This window comes from Tupaia chinensis, unplaced genomic scaffold (genome assembly GCF_000334495.1).
Source record: "Tupaia chinensis unplaced genomic scaffold, TupChi_1.0 Scaffold000197_1, whole genome shotgun sequence".
Classification (NCBI taxonomy): domain Eukaryota; kingdom Metazoa; phylum Chordata; class Mammalia; order Scandentia; family Tupaiidae; genus Tupaia; species Tupaia belangeri.
In genome coordinates, this window is record NW_006159672.1 from 170,986 (window position 1) to 191,825 (window position 20,840).

The 20,840-nt window shown below is 41.1% G+C and overlaps 1 protein-coding gene across 1 annotated transcript in view; it reads left to right on the plus strand.

Annotated features, from left to right (window-relative positions):
* The window catches only part of DOCK1 (dedicator of cytokinesis 1), a 597,377-nt gene that overhangs the window by 106,749 nt on the left and 469,788 nt on the right, over positions 1–20,840 (plus strand). Inside the window, exons 26-31 of the mRNA XM_014587219.2 lie at positions 593–696; positions 1,347–1,530; positions 6,837–6,934; positions 12,843–12,932; positions 13,272–13,372; positions 17,047–17,181. Of these exons, the coding sequence (XP_014442705.1) occupies positions 593–696; positions 1,347–1,530; positions 6,837–6,934; positions 12,843–12,932; positions 13,272–13,372; positions 17,047–17,181 (712 nt within the window). The remainder of the gene's footprint in view (positions 1–592; positions 697–1,346; positions 1,531–6,836; positions 6,935–12,842; positions 12,933–13,271; positions 13,373–17,046; positions 17,182–20,840) is intronic.

Sequence of the window (20,840 nt, forward strand, 5' to 3'; positions counted from 1 at the left end):
CGCCAGACAGACAGAGAGAGACATAGAGACAGAAAGCGAGAAATCACCCCCCAGGGGGGATGGTCACGCCGCAATCCCTTCTCCTCCATTGTCCTCTCGGGATCTTGGGCACGCACGCACACGCGCCCGGCGTGAGTTTTAAGCCACCGGGTCCGGGACGTGAACCACGGTCGACCACGTGGGAGTCTAGCGACACAGCCATTATGCTATCTGCTGGTTCCCCTCCTGATAGGGTCTTGCTAAGCCACCATCCTCTTTCCAGCTTTCCAGCCAGCCTGGATCACAGCTGTGCCCTATAGGTGAGCCTGTTGTGTCAGGTCAACTTGGGATCTGAATGCTGGGCCTTCCCATATGGCTCCAGAACTGCTCAGCCGAGGCCTACTGCCTGCACGACTGTGGCCTATCCCGAGGACTCCTTTATATTAGGGCTGTTCCTCCTGGTGAGCACGATCCATTTCTCCATATAGTTAGGTTGACTTGAGCATCTGTCAATACAGTTTGTAATTGTTCCTACGAAGATATCCTTCATAACATTTTATGCTATTATTTTGGTATGACGGTGGTTGAAGATGATTATTGATTTGTATCGCAGCTAAGGACAAATCCGAGAAAATATTTGCACTGGCGTTTGTAAAGCTGATGAGATACGACGGCACGACTCTGAGAGACGGAGAGCATGATCTTATCGTCTATAAGGTATCCGCCTCCCTGGTTCAGTGTTCCTGGTGCTCACTGTTTCAGTCTGTTCTGGGCCTCTTGACCTGAGCCGACGCTGCATACTGTCAGGAAGCTGCTGTCCAGCTACTTGTAATTATGTACAGGAGTGTTTCTAATGACCAGCTCCTCTGCTGTGTCTAATGAGAGAAGATGATAGACAATAATGTATTAGATGCCATATAAAAATGATATTTTCATGAATTAATCTTCAAGAATAAGGGAAATTATGAAAATACATAGTTTAGCACAATATAAGAGGCAAATATCATAAATAGTTTCAAGAATGAAGGATAACAAAAGATGGAAAAATGTGTGTCACTCTTTGTGAACTGTATTTTTTTTTCTTCCCCTAAGAGATTTTTGCTATAGGGTGTGTGTGCTCACTTGAGAGACAGAGAGACAGAAAATGAGAAACCACCCCCTGAGTGGGGATTGGCCACACCGCAATTCCTTCTCCTTCATTCTCCTCTTGGGATTTTGGGCACACATACACCAGCACACGCTTCAAGCCACCGGGTCTGGGACTCGATCCACCGTCAGCCATGTGGGATTTCAGCACCTTAAGCACTATGCCACCTGCTGACCCCGGTGAACTGTATTTGACATTTTTTTTAAAACTAAATCCGTAGGCCGAAGCAAAGAAGCTGGAAGATGCTGCTACTTACTTGAGTTTGCCCTCCACAAAAGCAGAGCTAGAGGAGAAAGGGCACTCGGCAACAGGCAAGAGCATGCAGAGCCTTGGGAGCTGCACCATCAGCAAAGATTCCTTCCAGATCTCAACTCTCGTGTGCTCCACCAAACTGACCCAGAATGGTGAGTTTGGGAATAGACACATGTCCTCCCCAGGGGTTCATCTCCTTCAACTCTATCATTTTCGTGCTCTTTGTTTAGTGGAATAGTCTTCTATGGGTACATGAAGCCAGCCTGCCTGTAAGTCACCCACTGTATCCCTCGGTAATGACCAGGGTGGATGTTGAAAGGAGGTGGCATCCACCATAATTTAAAATTCCACTTCTATTTTGGTCTAAGGATGAACCTTAAAGGGAACTTAAGGAGTGGATTTACTCATTTCAGTGCTTTTTGGCTCAAGGAAGGTAACGTGGCAGAAGAAAAAATTCATGCGATTTGGAGTTAGATCAGAGACCTGGGGTGGAATCCCAGTCCTGTGATAACTTAGGAAAATTCCTTGAACAAGTGTTCTCTGGACCTTTCTGAACCTTATTTTCTTTGTCTGTAGACATACGAATGATGCCTACCCTGTAAGGCATTTGTGAAGATTACATGAACTGTAGGTTGCAAGATCTTTCCCTTTCCCGGCTTTTCATTGAGATAATTACCAGTTATTTTTGTTTTAAAAAGTTGGTTTGGATCATAGTTTCTAGTCTCTCTTGTGTGAGGGCAGGCAAGGCCCTTGGCTGACACATGCAAACCAAAGCTGTGTTCGTGCTGCGGATCACTCATTCGCTGGCACGTAGTGTCCCTGTTCTGGGACCTGCTGGATTGCTCCATGTTTCTTTACCACCACTTGCAGCCTCTCCAGTGGCATTGCTGTCCAGCCAGGAGTTTTTCTTATTCAGAGCACACCAGTTTTGTTGCTGTCATTCCATCTGGAAGAGGGAGAGGCTCCTCTGCACAAATCCTACAATCACATCCCCTAAATGTGACCGTATCACAGCTGTGCAGAGTGACTTTACGCTCTCTTGAAACTGAGCTTGAAAATCCAATTTTTTCCTCTTAACTGCCTGATATGGATTTTGACTATTAATGTCTGTCGCCATCATGGATTGTGTCTCTGGGGGTTGTGTGTAAATCACAACAGTAGTCTTGGATTTGCCCAAGGGACTTGGACTTTGGACTTTAACTGGATAAATAGAGGACAAAAGTAAACCTATCATTTGGAAGCCATGACATTGTAGTGGAAAGTGCCCTGGGTATTCTGAGTGTATGGGCATGCCAGCCCTGTGTCAGATGCTTTTAAAGCTTTCTGTCCACACCTGTTTTGCTCTGGTTTCCTGACTGGGCTATATAAGCTATGTTTTCCTACCACTGGTTTTAGGACTAAACTTCTAAGTGGGACAATAAGTCACTCAAACACTTTGAGGCTATTTGGATACATCTAGGTGCAGACACTTTAAGGCTATTTGAATACATTTGGATACAAACACTAATGCCATTTGGATACATTTCTCTAATAATGTTACCGTCCTCCTCATCATGTTTTGCCTGAGCATTTAGGAAGTGTCCTGTTTGTAGTTGTGTAGTAATCTCCACTACTACACTCCATTTAAAAGCCACTTAAAAGCCTTTACTAGGGAATTGTACCTTCCCAAGTATGGGGGGTGATGAGGGAATGCACAGGGAGCTTTGCAAGTTGAGTGTGCCCCAGAGCAAGCAGCCAGCAGTGTGCGTACTGGCTCAGAGCTAGGTTACAGAAAGAATGACCCCTTTCAAGCAAATATTACTCTCTAGATGTGTTTCTGATAGTTCCACTCATCTGACGGACTACAGAAGTTGGAACTTCTGTTAACCCAGGGCAAACATGACATCTCTGGGTAGGTTGCTAGTCCATATGTGTGGCATATCAGCTTTTTTTGTTTTTTTTTTTGAGAGGTTTTTGCTATAGGGTGCATGCACTCGCCAGAGAGAGACAGAGAGACACAAAGCGAGAAATTATCCCCCAGGGGTATGGCCACTCTGCAATCCTCCATTCTCCTCTCGGGATCTTGGGCATGCACGCACATGCGCCCAGTGTGAGTTTAAGCAACCAGGTCTGGGACTTGAACCATGGTCAGCTACGTGGGAGTCCAGCGACATAGCCATTACGCTAACTGCTGGTCCCTGGCACATCAGCTTTTCAGTGGATGCTAGACAATTGAGAGCTGCAGTGGCTTGCCATTTTCACTGTGTTGGAAAGTGCTGTCTTATCCATGGATCATGTTCCAAAAGCAAGTTTAGATGTTGCTATTTGGATCTTGGACATATTTTCCCTTTTAAAATGATATTATGAATAGCAGTTAAATTCTGAAGTCCATCCACAGAATCCTTCTTGATCTACATATCCCTGGAGAAGAGGCCTGTGAACCTGGAAATCCCCAGTGTTGGTGTTGATCCTTCCTTTCACCTTCAGGCACCTTGACTCTCATCAGCCACAGGGTAATTCTTTTCTCCAGAACAGAGGGAGAGAGCACCCTGATCTTAGCAGCTGCTGTTGCTCGGCAACCAGGAAATCCCTATGTGATGCTGCTCACCAAGAGTGAAGGGGGAAATCTTTTGACTTTCATTTCGTATCAGCAGCGGTTCCTTTTTTCGGAATGGTGGCATGTCAGGTGTGTATAAGATGGAGCTTCCCCAAGTGGCATCTAAGCATCAGGTCCCGGATTCTCATTTGAGGAAATCAGTTTTCTGAAACCATGATTTGTTATTGCGAAGTTCCATTACTTAGGGAAAAGCAGTGGCTGCATTATTCATTGAGGTTTGTATTAAACATCTCTGTCTTAGCATTACATTTGATGATATGGGGGAGATGCAAAAAAGATGTTTTTCCTCTTCTCAACTAATTTGCTATATAATTATAGGGAAACGAGTCATGAAACAAAGAATACTTATGGGACAAACTTTGGCAAGTCCCTGGGGATAAGGGGATGGAAAAGGAGAGCGTTTTCTGACTTAGGTTGTCTTATTTTGAGGAGGCTAGATGAGCCCCGTTTTCTTGAACACACTCCTCTTTTTTTTTTGGAGAGATTTTTGCTATAGGGCGCGTGTGCTCGCCAGCCAGACAGAGATAAAAATTAGGGACAGAAAGAGAGAAATCACCCCCCAGGGGGGATGGTCATGCCGCAATCCCTTCTCCTCTATTCTCCTCTCGGGATCTCGGGCATGCATGCACATGCGCTCGGCGTGAGTTTTAAGCCACCGGGTTCGGGACGTGAACCGCGGTCAACTACGTGGGAGTCCAGCGACATAGCCATTACACTAACTGCTGGTTCCAACACACTCCTCTTTATGTAAGGTTTTCTTCTACTACTACTAACTAGTAATTTGCTCATTTGCATTCTTTCTCAAATTTACAATACAGAGTTCATCCTCGCCCTCGGTCATACCCTATATGCCATCAACTTTGATTATATGGAGTCCAGATTATTAGTCTGCATTAAAGAAAGGCTAGTACTGTTGTAAGATGGAAATCTCCCAGAACACTGGGACCAAAACTGTATATGAGCAGGATGTCTTTCCCATTATTTTGCTTTAGATGAGAAATTAAAACATAAGAATATCATGGGGCCCCTAGGTGGCATAATGGTTAAGGCGCTGGGCTCCCACATGGCTAACTGTGGTTCAAGTCCTAGACCTGGTGCTTGAGAATCACACTGGGCACATGGGTGAGCATGCCCAGAATCCTAGGATGAGAAAGGAAGAGAAGGGATTGCAGATTGGCTGTCCCGCTGGGGGGGACTTCTCATTTTCCTTCTCACTGTCTCTCTTTGGTAAGTGCCCACGCCCTTTGGCAAAAATCTAAAAAGAAAACAAAACAAAAATCCATGTAAATATCCACAATGAATGGGTAAATTTCTCAATTCCAGATCATTTCTTTGAATGTCTGCTGCAATTAGTATTTTGTACTAGGTGTTGTCCTAAGTGCTTTCTGCACATCATGCATTTAATTCTTGTTGCAGCCTTGTGAATTAGGCAGCATTATATCCCTAGTTCAGATGAGAAAACTGAGTTGAGGTTCCTTGCTCAAAGTCATATAGTTGCTGAGCAACTCAACTGGGATTTAGGCCTCATATACTTTTCATATTTCACAATATCTTTGGATTTTGTTTTGGTTTTGTTTTGTTTTTACTCTTCCCATTGTCAGGGGTATCAAATAAATTTAAAAAATGATGTATTTTGGGGTCCATTGCTTACATATCTTTTGCTTGGTTTGATCCAAATTATAATCGGTGTCTGTGTTCATTAAAATTCTACCTATGGCTGAAATTATATTTTCCTTTTTACTATTAACTAGGGTATTACTTGTTTTTCTTTTTTAAATGGAGATAATTCCTGTAGCTGGCCTTAGTTTCTCATAAGCATAAAAGTAAATTAGATACACTTTGCTAATTGTATTTTTTTCAAATAATGGGATATTACTATAACTTCAAGTGAAAATCATGTAGGCACACTTTCCTGGAGAGATGATTGGATTCTGCCTTTGTACCTTTAAGGCTATCTTGCTACCTTAAACAAAATAATTTCTGGACATTATCTTCTACAATGAACATTTACAAACTAGTATCCTCAGTCTTTGGTTTTTCTATTTAAAAAGCAACAAACTAAAACACCACTATATGAACCTGAAACAGCTATGGAACTTGTGCCTTGGTGGGCAAAAAGAGTCCCGGAGTTAGCGTAGCCACGGCTGTCACCTTGCAGGTTCAGTACTTGTATTCGTTATATTAACTTAAAAAACAGAGATTTGTTCTTGAGCAGGAACAAACAAACAAACAAAAAACAAACAAAAAACCACTTGGTAGAAATGTCAGAGTAGGGACCAGCAATAGGTGTAATGGCTATGTTGCTGGACTCCCATGTAGTTGACCGCGGTTCAAGTCCTAGACCTGGTGGCTTAAACTCATGCCGGGTGGGTGTGCGTGCATGCCCAGGATCCTGAGAGGAGAATGGAGGAGAAGGGATTGAGATGTGGCCATCCCCCCTGGGGGGTGATTTCTCACTTTCTGTCTCTCTGGCGAGTGCACGTGCCCTATAGCAAAAATACCTCTCAAAAAAAAAAAAAAGAAATGCCAGGGTAGAGCTTTCTGGGTGAGCAGCCTTTTTTCTGGGCCTTGTGATACTCTGAAATCGACTTTTTGTGGATTGGAAAGGCCAGTTGTTCTTTTTTAGGCTCCCAAATGCATTTTTAAGGCTTCTACATGGAAATCATTTCACGGTAAATGCAGTTGGAAATAATGAATCCAGCTGCATTAAATGTTAAGTGTGTTGCTACAAAGTAATGAAGTATTTAGCTGGTGAACCTTTCAAAATAAAGTTGATTTCTCTGTTTAGAAAATTTTATAGAAAACCTCACATAATGCATGCATTCTTGCTGTGAGGAGCTGACTTTTGTTTTCTGTTTCCAGTGGACCTTCTGGGACTTTTGAAGTGGCGCTCGAATACCAATTTACTACAGCAGAACTTGAGGCAATTGATGAAAGTCGATGGTGGCGAAGTGGTGAAGGTAACATGGATCCCAAAGGGATTTTTTTTCCTGTATTTTTTCCCTTATGTGTATTAACAGATGTAGGAACCAACTTCAATATAGTATAGAATTCTGGTTATAATGCCTTTAACAAGCAGTGACATACACCTTTAAGTGGACATAGTACTTCTTGAATAATGGTTTGGGAGGACTATATAGATTAACTATGAAAGGGATGTAAGGGATAGTCTTTGGAATTGACCTAACCTTGGGTTCTTTTTCCTCTTCTGCTGAGTCCTTGTTGCAGGACTGACAGTAGTTAATTTCCTAGTTAAGCCTCATTTTCCTCTACTGTTGTAAGAATAAGGAAACGATAGTGGCTTTTCATAGAGTTGTTGTGAGGTGTAGAGGAGACACAATGACCCATATCTGACACATGGGAGATGTTCAGGGTGTAGGTGCTCTTATTATTATCGTTATGATCATTGATAACTATCATCGTCGTTATTATTAGCCCTGGCTCCGGCTCCCAGAAATCTGTTTTAAGTGGAGAGATGTATGGTGGATAGAGCACAGCACTGAGAGTCTTGTCTTGGCTATTTCCATCCCACATCATCTTTCACTCATTTCTTTTTTTTTTTTTTTCCATTTAAAAGCTATCATCTTTTTAAAATAAGTTTATTTCATGAGTGAGAGAGAGACAGAGTGACATTACCCCCACCGGGTCATGATGCTGTGACCCACTCTAGTTTGTGCCTGGTGACTCGCAGTCAGTCCCTTATGGGTCAGCCTCACAGAGCTCTGTGTCTTACCTCTGTACCACCTTCCAGCCCCTTGTACTCCTTCCCTAGCTTCACACATGGCAAGCTCTGGGGGAGGGTAGATGTTATTACTCAAGCCCTCTCAATCTCAGTATTTTCATCTGTGAGATGATCAGCCATCAGATTAGGGTGACCTGAGATCCCTTTGAGCACTCAAATTCATTTTCATTTTTTGAAAGCTAATCTCTTTTAAAAATAAGTTTACTTATTTTATGAGTCAGAGAGACACAGAGAGACAGAGAGACATAACCCTGCCGGGTCTTCTGTAAATCTATATAATTGTCTGGTTTTGATATTTTCTTTAGCTTGAGGGTCTTTGTTCCTACATACCATGTAATTTGTTTGAATGACTTTTCTTTGCATATGAGGAAATGCATGTTTATTTTCAAGATGGTCTGTTTGGCCAAGGACGATATCTGGTTCTAACACTTGATGTTTCCAGAGTGTGGTCTCTACAGCCAAGCTTGCCTGTCGCTGCCTCGGTTCTTCACTCTCTGTGGGAGATGGTTGCAGATGGAGACTGCCTTATCTCTGTAAAAATTAATTACTTAATATGGCCTTAATTAACCAGCAATGTGCTTAACTTCAGTATAAATTAATTTGGTTGCACCATTTTCTTAACTTCGTTGTATAACCATTCTAACGTATCCTTACTAATCTTAAAATTTTAATCATCTTTTCTTTTTCGTTCTTCTACCGATGGGCTGGACAATGTTAATTGCATTTTAAACTTCCTTGGGTTCTATAAATTCCCTAATTCAAATGGAAACTGGAAATCAGTGAACATACTTTAGAAGAATCAGTTAATAGAATTTTGTTCTCTTTCATTATTAATTCCCTGTATCACATCAGGAGACAGTTGTATAGGTTGAACATTCTTAATCTAAGAATCCCAAATCCAAAATGCTCCCAAATCTGAAACTTTCTGAGTACTGACATGATACCACAGAGAGGAAATTCCACTCCTTGTGCTAGCCTGGTGGTTAAGGCAAGCTGGATCTCACATGGCTGACCGCATAGTTAGAAGTCCTATGTTTTCCTGTGGAAAACATTCTGGGCATGTGCGTATGCCTGTCCAAAATCCTGAGAGGAGAATGGAGAAGTGATTGGAGAATGGAGGAGAAGTGATTGCAGTGTGAACATCCCCCACTGGTTGGGGAGATGCTTTCTTGCCCCCTCCCACATGCCCCCCACACACATACCATCTATCTTTCTTCAGCCAATGCATGGTCCTCTGGAAAATAAAAAACAAAATGAAAATGGCACACTGGGGAACCAGCAGTTAGCGTAATGGCTATGTCGCTGGACTCCCACATAGTCGACCGCAGTTCGCATCCCGGACCCGGTGGCTTAAAACTCACGCCGGGTGCATGTGCGTACATGCCCAAGATCCCGACAGGAGAATGGAGGAGAAGGGATTGTGGCGTGACCATCCCCCCTGGGGGGTGATTTCTCACTTTCTGTCTCTATGTCTCTCTCTGTCTGTCTGGTGAGCACACGCGCCCTATAGCGAAAACCTCTCCAAAAAAAAAAAAATAAATAATTGAAAATGGCACACTGGACCTCATGTGATGGCTTGCAGTCCAAATGCCACAGAACACAAATACTGCCTCAGATATTCAAGCTAAGTGTGTAAGGTGTCTATAAAACAAATACAGATTGCATGTTTAGACCTTAGTTGAATCCTTGAGCCATCTCATCTTGTATATGGAAATGTTACAAAATATCCAGACTCAGAAATACTTCTGACCCCTAGCACTTCAGATATAAGATACTCAATTTGTATATCCTGTAAAGTGTGACAACAGGCACAGAATCCTCTTGCCCTGTTGTTCTTCTCCAGTCTCTGTACGTGAGATGTATGACACCCTCTAGTTGATCCCTGGAAATAGCTTTCACATCTCTTCCTCTGTCTTGTGCATATCGGTACCATCTGGGCCTGAGTGACCTGTCTATCCCTCAGGTAGTTTGCTCGTCTGTACTTTCCCTTTGCCAGTGTCCCCTAAATATACCTCATGTGCAGCGAATCGAAATCTCTAAGGCCACATGGCTATTGATGATGAGCCAAGACTTGAGGGATTCCAAACCTACATGGGCTCCTTTTACTGATTTAGGGACACTGATAGCTTTGGGGTTTTATACCATATATTCAAAGCCTCTCTTCTATCTATTTATAATTGGTGGTAGAGAAATAGCATTGCTTGCCAGATTGAAGAATATACTTATGTATTTGGTAAAGAGATGGTTTCAGTTAAAAAAGAAATTGAGAACAGTAATTCTGGTCCCTGAGGGTATAGTCTTAGTAAAAGGTGGGACATTAAAAGAAGCCTTTCATGGCTGTGTGTGGGGACTTCCTTCAGGTGCTCATTGCTGTGTCATGGTGGCTCTTTATCCAGACAAACAAGGCTCTAACTCTCTGTGGTTCTGTTTCTGTGCTACTGACCATGTCATTTGTCTGCATGGTACTGGTTGGTCCACTCAGGGACATTGTGTGAACCATGACGAGCCAGGGCTTAGCACCTGGGGAGCCTGTTGGAACATTAGGTTGTTAGCAGATGGCATCAAGTTTTGACCTTTGCAAGATTTTACAATCTGAAAATGATGGAAAATGGTACAAAATAAGGGGGTGGTACAGACCTAAATAATTAGTGTTGATTAAGCCCGTGACGTCCAGACCAGAATGCCTCTTAGAGTGGTTTTGTTTCCTGCCATTTGTCTGTGACATTTTTTGGCATAAACTAAGGGGTGGGTGGCACAGCAGAATACAATGAGAATTTTATGCCTCAGTGGGTATTGGAACTCTTGTTAGGTTTGGGAAAATGTCATTTCTTCTGATAGAGATCTGTGAGACTTTTGCTGCTGTCTTGGGGTTCCACAGCACAGGGGGGATTAATGGTGGCCAGCACTGGTATAAGAGCAGGTTTTTGTGGTGTGGTTCCTTAGTCTCCAGGCTGTAACTCCTTGAGATCCTCTGCAGGGTATTGTGCATGGGCTAATCTGAACCAAACTGATCTGAGTCAGTCATCTCTGTAATGTCCTTGCAATGTGGCCACATCACACATTCCTTTTTTTTTTTTTTAATACATCTTCATTAAAGTATAATTCGTTTGCCTGAAAATATATCATTTTACTCTGTACAGTTCTTTAGTTTTTGGTATATTCCAAGAGTCATGCAGCCATGAACATTGTCTAATTTTGGCGCATTTTCATCACCCCAGAGAAGAAGTTCTGTACCTATTGGCAATCATTCCCCGCTGTCTTTGCAGCCACTAATCTACTCTCTGTCACTATTAATTCACTTATTCTGGATACTTTATATAAATTGATCAATATAGTACATGGTCTTTTTTTTATGGCTTTGCTTAGTTATCCTAGTGATTTTATTTATTTATTTATTTATTTATTTATTTATTTATTTATTTATTCTATTTTCTGTCTTTCTCTAAAGAGATTTTTGCTATAGGGTGTGTGAACTTACTGGAAAGACAGAGAGACAGAAAGCATGAAATGACCTCCCAGGGGGAATGGCCACATAATCCCTTCTCATTTTTCCTCTCTGAATTTTAAGCACACATGCACACGTGCCCAGTGTGGGTTTAAGCCACCAGAGTCTGGGACTTGAACTGTGGTCAACTATGTGCGAGTCCAGCTATCTAACCATTATGCCATTGGCTGGTCCATTTTACGGATATGTCATATTTTGTTAGCCCATTCATCAATTGATAGACATTTATGATGAGAATTAATGCTTCTATGTGTATTAGTGTTCAAGGTTTTGTGTAAACTTATGTTTTCTTTTCTTTTGAATAAATACCTAGGAATGAAATTATTGAGTCATATGGTAAATCAGTGTTTACCTTTTTGAGGAGTTTTCAAACCGTTTTCCAGAGCCAAGTATCATTTTACATTTCTTCCAGCAATGTACAAGTGCTCTAATTTCCACATTTTTGCCCATATTTGTTATTGATCATCTTTTTTGTTTTAGCCATCATAGTGTGTATGAAGTAATACTTTACTGTGATTTCAGTTTGCACATCTCTAATGAGTAACGATGATAACCAGTACTTCCTCATTTTTATGGTTGATACTCCATTGTATGATGTTCTGTCTGTTTTTGAACTACTCCAGGAATAGGAAGCTTATCACTTTTCCATTCCATTTTACACTTTCTTGAGGAGAGAAGGGGAGGGAAGTTTGGAGCTCATTTCTAGTGTAACATACCTTTGATGCCTCCTAGTTTTTTCTTTTCTTAATTAAATTCATAATGCTTTGTCATTCTATATGGAAATGTTTATTTGGTAAATTTCAATAGCCTATAAAAGTCTTCTGTACATTACCAGTGAATAAAGTAAACACTTTCTGGCACATTGCTCTATTCTGCAGTTTCAGAATCACACTCTTCTTCTATCCTTGGCCATCTCAGTGAGTAGAAGGTCCTTTGTTTTGCTAACCTGAGCCCTGTCCCTATGTGGCCTCTGTCTCTTCACTAGCTGAAGTCTTACTCAAAGAATGTATGCACTGAGTCAGATCTGGTCTTCCCAGAGATGCTGTGCAGTGCTTCATCACCAGCCTGATGAAAATAAGGAAGAGGTTGGAAAAGTCCCTATGAGGGAGGGAAGAGGATTCTCCCTGCTCTAATCCTTCGCTGCCTGACTCAGGGTGGCATTTCTATTTTCTGAATTCACTCATCAGATATTTTTTTTTTTTTAAAGAGAGATTTCTGTTATAGGGCATGTAAACTTGGCAGACAGACAGAGGGATAGAAATTGAGAAATCATCCCCGAGGAGGGATGGCCATGCTGCAATCCCTTTTCCTCTAGTCTCCTCTCTGGATTTTGGGCATGAATGGACATGCGCCCAGTGTGAGTTTGAAGCCACTGGGTCCAGGACTTGAACCATGGTTGGCCTTGATGTAACTACTATGCCATCTGCTGGTCCTCTCATCTGAAATTTTTGTCTTGTGCACCTAATGGCAGAAAAATATTCCAGAAGTTAGGAGCTTTATAGGTAAAGTTGGGGAGAGGTGGGTATTTGGAGTATTGCTGCAAATCCAGGATAATAATTATTTCAGTTTTAGGGAAACTCACATGAGTTTATTTGGTGGCTGACCTTTTATGTCTGTGCAGTTCCTTCAGGACACCTTGGACGCCCTCTTCAACATCATGATGGAGAATTCGGAGAGTGAGACTTTTGATACCTTAGTTTTTGATGCTCTGGTAAGAGGCCTTTACATTTCTTCTGCTCAGATATTCCGGTGCCCTTTCATGCTGAAGCCTTTGAAGCTGGGGAAGGGGATCCATCACAGTAACCTTAAAAGCATTTTCAGCTGTAAATCCAATCAAAGGAGATGAATTGGAGAGACAGAAAGTTTCTTTGAATGTAGACTGATAGGCAAATGTCATTTCTAGGGTAAGAAGAAGTAAACTGCCCAGCACCTTCTGTCTGAGAATGTTGTAGTGTATTTCCTCACACAGTGGGTTCAAATAGTTCAAATGAAGATTCTGAAATGGCTTACACAATGTTGCTGATAAACATATTTTTTATTCATTTAACAGGTATTTATCATTGGATTAATTGCTGATCGAAAATTTCAGCATTTTAATCCTGTTTTGGAAACCTACATTAAGAAACACTTTAGTGCAACACTAGCATATACGTAAGTTCTTTGGTGTTCTTTTAAACACAACACTTTTTTTTTAACGTGTCTGTTATTGTGAGTCTTTTTAATATATTTTTGACTGTAACTGCACATTTCCTTCCTCAATGCTTTAAGTTCACTGGGATAATTTTTACTGTTTCCCTCTTAACAAGACCTAAAAATCCTATTGAAAGAGATATGTTATAAATTATCATAACATTCTGGAATAAATTCTTGTTCTCCTCTACACCTTCCATTTATCTTTAAAATTTTCAGGTTATGTTTGATGAAACTGATATATGGATGCAGAATGCCACACTGCAGCTTCCCAACAAGCATTTGATGAATGAATAAATGGATATGTCCCTGTTTTGAGCTTATTGGCTGTTTAGTGTGAATAAAATTCAATTTAGTACTTTTCAGTGTATCTCGGCTCTTTAAAGAATGCTTTCTCTTTTGTTTCACAAGCCTCAGCTGTGACTCACCTGGATTCTCGTTACTCACCCAGCTACTCTCCACATGTCCCCATAATTGTCATAAGTATCCCAGAGGCCTGGTAAAACTCCAGAGGGAATCTAAGATGCCTGGGTTGAATAGGCAACCTGCCTTCTGTTTAGAACCACAATCCTGGAGCCAGGCTGCTGGGGCTTAAATCACAGCTCTGTCCCTTATGAGCTCTGGAATCTTGGACAAATTGCTTAACCTCTCTGGGCTTTGGTTTTTCATCTGTAAAAAGGTCACAGTTGGGGATCAGCAAATGGCATAATGGTTACATCGCTGAATTCTCATGTAGTTAACCATGGTTTGAGTCTTAGACCCGGTAGCTTAAAACCCATGCCAAGCGTGTATGTGTGCATGCCCAAAATCCCAAGAGGAGAATGGAGGTAAAGGGATTGCTGTGTGGCCAACCACCCTGGGGGAGGATTTCTTGCTTTCTGTCTCTCTGGCAAGCACACATGCTCTATAGCAAGAAAAAAAAAAAACCAAAAAACAACCAAAAAAAAACAAAAAACAAACAAACAAAAAAACCCACTCTCTTTAAAAAAAAAAAGGCATGATTTTAGGGTTTATGTGAGAAACATAATGAATTACTACATGTACGGGCTTAGAAAGCACTGAGCAATTGCTGACTTTCATTATTAGATATATTAATGTAAGTTACTCTCTCATGGTAGGATTTATTGGCATTGATTCAAGCATTTTTTTGTGTGAGTTGCAGTAAAAAATAAAGGTTTTCATGATTTTTTTAAGACGTTTTCACTTAGAATCATAAGAAATTATTCTTTATAGTGTCAATAAATTGAGTCAAAGTTCTCATCTGAATATATCTGGGTTAAAAACCTGATTTCTTATTCCATGTGTAGCCATGAATTCAAGGCCAGAAGATTCTGATGTCCAAAGCCATCTGTTAATAAAAGCCCAGTTCTGTAACTATATTCCTTTTTTAAAAAGAATTATTTTATTTAACTATTTTATTTACTTATTTTAATTAGACCAGAGAGTGGAGGGGAAAGAGAGAGAGAGAGAAAGAGAGAGAGAGAGAGAGAAAGTGAGAAAGTAAGCCACCAGGTCTGGGACTTGAACCATGGTCAGCCATGTGGGAGTCCAGAGCCCTTAACCACCATGCCACCTGCCGGCCCCCTGTGACTGTATTCTTTCATGCCTGCCAGGAGTGTTTGTTTATTGCAAGGTGGTGGGTGGAGCCCCTTGGTGGGCTGAGAGCTGTGATGCCCTCAAGCATGCAGAACAAGCTGTGAGGAGTCATTAAAAAAAAAAAAATGGACAGAGGAGGGTGCATGTGCTCCTCCCCCAGAGACAGTGGGAGATAATACCTTCCCCTGTGGTGTGGTCACACTGCAACCCTCTTCTCTGTTTCTCTGTCCTCTTGGGATTTGGAGTACTCTTGCATGCATACCCAGTGGGTTTCTGAAGCTGCCAGGGCTGGGATTTGAATTGTAGTCCTCCATGTGGGATCCCATTCCCCTCCTTCTGTTACAGGGTCAGCCCTGTAACGAGTCCTTTGTGCTTCCTTGCTAATAAACCTTTGTTGAAAACGTTTTGTTCCCTCAGCAGAGGAACCAGTTTGTTGGCAGTTACAGTTCCTAGCAGACTGTGGAGAGCGTGGATCAAGTGGTATTTTCTGTGGCATGATGTCCATGTATGCCCACTTTAAAAAATTCTCCTTCTTGACTGAAAAGTGGCCAAATAGCTCTTCTCAGATTAGACTTGGTACTTGAATCAGAGAATGAGAACAATGAGTAAACTTACCGTGTCCCTTTGTTGGCATCAACCTTTCTCTGTTGCGCTGCAGGGGAAAGCATGAGTGTACTTACTGTCAAAAGTGGGGAGATGAAAATGGGGTGTTTCTGGCACGTTACTCAATGGGAGAAACAAACAGTATCCTTTCATTCAATCTTTGGAATCTGATGAAAAGAATTTTTTTCTTTGGGAAAATAACTGTCCTTAGGTGTGATAAAAATGGCAACTTCAAGTAGCTCCTCAGGAATTTGAATCAAGTTATACCAAAGAAATGCTTGAGTAACCAAAGAAAACAGTTTGATCCACACGCATCTAATCAAGTTATGGAAGGTTGTCTCTGTGTTGATGTGCTGGTGGTATTCCTTGGGTCAGATGAAATTTTAGTACTAAGTGTTTTCACAGGGGCTCTCCTTCCTTGTACGAAAAGACCTTGGCAGGCAATCTTAACATAAGAATCTTATGTTAGATTCTTGCCTGTCCCGTTCTTTGGATAAATATCTAGATCTTTAGCCTTTTTTTCCCCAGAGAAGAAAACATGAAAAAATTCAGCAGTGGCAGTATGGTTTAGCACTCAGAGCCCATCTAGAGCTTCCTGCTGGACCCTCATAAGAAGGACTAGCATTGGTCCAGGCTGGGTCCCACATAGCTGACTATGTGGTTTGAGTCCTGGATTGGGAAGCTTGAAAAACACACTGGGGGCATGTGCATGTGTGTCAAACATTCCTAGAAGAGAGGGGATTGTGGCTTGGCCATCTCCCTGAGGGATGTTATCTCCCTCCCTGCCCTCTTACCTCCCTTGGGCAAGCACATGTGCCCAATAGCAAATAAAAAAGAAATCAGCTAAAATAAAGTAAATAGAGCTGGTTGAGATGACTTCCAATAACAATACAGTTAATTGCCTTTTCCCCCCTGTGATAAAAATGCATATAACATAAAATTTACCTAATGATTTTAAAGCGTAACAGTTAGTACAATCACAGTGTTGAAAAACCATCACCATTATCTAGCCCAGAACATTTTTGGTATAATGCCATTTTGAAAATATTTTTTGTGCCTCTGTTGGCTCTAATGAAGTTTCCTTTGACTTTGTTGTTTAATATTGGGAAAGCAAATTTAACTTTCTAAGCCTTGGCTTCATCTATGAAAAAGGACAATTTTTATAGTGTTATGAAGATTAAATTATGTAATCTATTTAAGATGCTTAGAACAACATCTAAGGTGTAGAAAGTACTTATTAGAAGTTTAGACCTTCCTTACCTGGGAGATATTTTAATCAGTTCTTTATCTGATTAGAAAAATATTTTTAAAATATGCATATACTGGTAATTGCAAATCAAAATGAAAATAACCCAGTCGTGTATTTTTTTTTAATCAGTTGAGAATTACTATAATGTTCTGGATTTATCATTAATGTGCATTTTCATTGTGAACAGGAAGCTGACAAAAGTATTAAGGAACTATGTGGACAATGCTGAGAAGCCGGGAATAAATGACCAGCTGTATAAAGCCATGAAAGCTTTAGAGTACATCTTCAAGTTCATTGTGCGCTCACGGATACTGTTCAATCAGTAGGTATCACCTCTGCCGGCTCTCAAGTAGACTTGTAGGACCTTCTTAACCTTCTTCCTTTTCCTTCTCCCTTCTTTTTCTTCCTCCTTCCTTTCCTTGCATTCTCTCTTGAGAGAGCATGAATAGATAGCAATTCCAGGGTGGGGTTGCCCACTCTTACCTGAATTGCTTTCCCTGTGCAATTTAATGCAAGCACCAACATGGGAGCTCTCTTTCAGAGTCTGAAGTGTGTGCATGTGCGTTAAATATTGTCCACTGATAGTATTCACAATGCTTCACATGTGGTACTGGATGGCTGATACTCTGCTTCTAGACCAAAAGGCCTCCAGAGAATAGATGAAAATAAAACGAACAAGGAACAACAATGAAATGCCGAAATCACAGTAAATTGCCTTAATTGGGAAGACTCTCGGGCTTCCTCCCTCAACCAGAATGATGTTTTATTTCCAGAAAGATATTCTCACTTTTGGGATTTCCATGTAAAGGGACACTCAGGCACTGTAGCTTAGTAATATTTTTCATATACTATCTAGATGGACTAAAGAAGTATATAAATTATTTTTAAACTTGAAAGAAAATTAAGTATTTATGATTTTATCATTTTATAGTGAGCATATATAGTAATATATATGTTTTATACATATATATTAATAGCTGTGCTAAAATAAAAGCTTTGGTTGGCTCACAGTATTTCATTTTATGAGAGAAGAGATGGAGAAAAGGATACATTTGAGTATTGCAGTGTTTTTTTGGTTTTTTTTTTTGGAGAGGTTTTCACTACAGGGTGCGTGTGCTTGCCAGAAAGACAGAGAGAGACAGAGAGATAGAAAGTGAGAAATCACCTCCCAGGGGGGATGGCCATGCCGCAATCCCTTCTCCTCCATTCTCCTCTTGGGATCTTGGGCATGCACGCACATGCGCCCAGCGTGAGTTTAAGCCGCCAAGTCCAGGACTTGAACCGCGGTCGACTACATGGGAGTCCAGCGACATAGTCATTATGCTAACTGCTGGTCCCAAGTATTGCAGTGTTGATAGTCACTCATTTTAACTACGTTTTTTGGAGGAGGGATGCTGTGTGGGTAACCTACCATGACTAGTGTTGGTGGGTGCTGGTTACTCTAGATTGACATAGTTCCTGTAGTGAGTTCTTCACAGAGATAGAACTCTTCATGAGCCAACGTCCCTTTGAATTAGAGAACACATTTTGCCTTTGAAAAGCACAACATTTTTGAAACAAATCAGTGAAAATTGGGAATTGAAACTGAGTGGACCTAAGTCTGTATGTTCCTATTTCCTTTTCACTTTGTTTTCATTTGCCTGAAGCGCATGTGTCCAATAGGGACCAAAAGAAACGGAGAGAATTCAAAATCCAATCATGTATGTACTAAGGTAGAAATAGTGTCTAAGCAAAGAATTAGTATCTGTGTATAGATCTGTAACTGTTAGAAACAAGATGGTAGCCACCAGTGACCAATGGTTGCAGCCCCTCTATTACTGACTGGAGAATTGAGTGTGCTTGTATTTCCTCTGGGGTTTCCATGATTAAGTCAGCAATCTCTACACTGACAGTTTTACATATGAAGCCCTGATGTTTGAGGGCATGCTTTTATCTTTGACTGAGCTTCAAGGCTGTATTGTTGGTGTGGACCGAAACTTTCTCTGAAGGGTCCACACCATCAGTGATTTTTCTCTGTTAGGTTTGAAAGATGACAAGGTATATTAGGCTATGTTTGGTGGCATTTTGTTTAATTTTACTCTAATAAAATTAACTCTATGAAAACGATCTTCTTTACACCTTCTACTTTGCTTTTGAATTTCCCTCACTACTTAAAATCTCTAGTTACTTTAAACCAAAATCTACATGAAGTTGAGAGGATCAGCTCAATGTAAGGCAGCAGTTATAGAACATGAATTTTGTCTTTTTTTTTTTTTTTTGAGAGGTTTTTCGCTATAGGGTGCGTGTGCTTGCCAGACAGACAGAGAGAGACATAGAGACAGAAAGCGAGAAATCACCCCCCAGGGGGGATGGTCATGCCGCGATCCCTTCTCCTCCATTCTCCTCTGGGGATCATGGGCATGCATGCGCGTGAGCCCGGCGTGAGTTTTAAGCCACCGGGTCCAGGACGCGAACCGCGGTCGACTATGTGGGAGTCCAGCGACATAGCCATTACGCCAACTGCTGGTTCCCAGGATTTTGTCATGTTTTATATGAAAATTTTAGATCTTGTGCAATTTATGATCAATATGATACTGAGACATGGGTTTGTCGATGCATGTCACCTCTAAATATGCTTCTGACTTTCCCTTTCATTCACAGATTAGTAATCGAAAGAAATGTGTGTTGATAATCAGTGTGTTTCTTTGGTTGTAGTAAATGCTGTCATTTTTTACACAATAATGCTGCTTTATAAAAGATTGAGTTCACCCTGCCAGCCCAGTAAAAATTATTTCTTTGCCTTTCTTTAGTCACTTTCAAACTACAAATGGCTTAAGGTCTTCAAACCATGATTTATAAACTTTATTTACTTTGATCAGTTTTACAATGACTAGGAATATGATGGGCTACATTTAACAGGAAAATCCAATGTATGTGGTATAACCACATGAGGCTCTTTTTTTTTTTTTTTTTAATTCAACATGGAGCCCAGAGGAAGAGTTTTGAACTCATGCACTTGCTCCATAGTGTCATCATGTCCTCGGCTCCTTTTATCCTTCCGCCCTGCCATCCTTTGGATCTTTCTCTTTATTGCATGATCTCAAGGTGGTTCCTGACCCTCCTAGCCTTATGCCTACCTTCTAGGCATCAGAGAGGTGAAGGCAAAGGGGAAATAGCTATGCTAGCTATATTCCTTTCAAAAGCATCTTTTCCTCCATCCTCTCAAAGTGTTGCATGCTTTTATCTTATCGGCAGAGGAGGCTGGACAGGTTTCTTAGCTGAGCTTATTGATGCTTTCAACAAAATCAAAGCTCTTTTAGTTAGGGAATAAGGAAGAAATGCATAATGGGTGGGCAATTAATATTTTCTTCTTCATACTTTTAACTCAGAATATCTGTGTCCTGAGAGCTTATTACTTCCCTAACTTACTTTGGGTTACTCAATCTTACTTAACCAGGCTCTGCAGAGCCGCCTTTCCCCATTAGCTTGGGAGTCAGTTACTAAGACTCTCATTACGATGATCTCTTCAGCTTTAAATCATTGAGCGTTAAGTGATTCACAGGTGTGATTCAGTTCTACCAGGTCACATAGAAATAGGATGAGATACTCAGCTGACCCTTGCCCATGACCCAGTAAATGTTCAGCGTTTCGGTCCTCAGAATTGCTGTTTTTCTGGGGTTTAGTAGCATGCCATACACTTTTGTCCTCTGTATGCTTTGTTTTGGTGAGGACCTAGGGGGTGCCAGGCTTGATCTCCAACTGAGTTTCTTTGTTGTAATAATCTGCTGAAAGACCTGAGACTGTTAAGGACATAAAGTGGTCAGAAGCCATGTAGGAGCAATTGGTAAAAGGCAGTGAGGTTCCCTATACCTCCCAAGGCCCTTGTTTGGGCATCCCTAACAATATCTAACCAAATACTATAGAGATCGTGATAATACTGATCATCATTTTTCTCTTTCTCCATCCCTACCTCCCTTTCTCTCTTCTTCTCCTTTTTCCTCT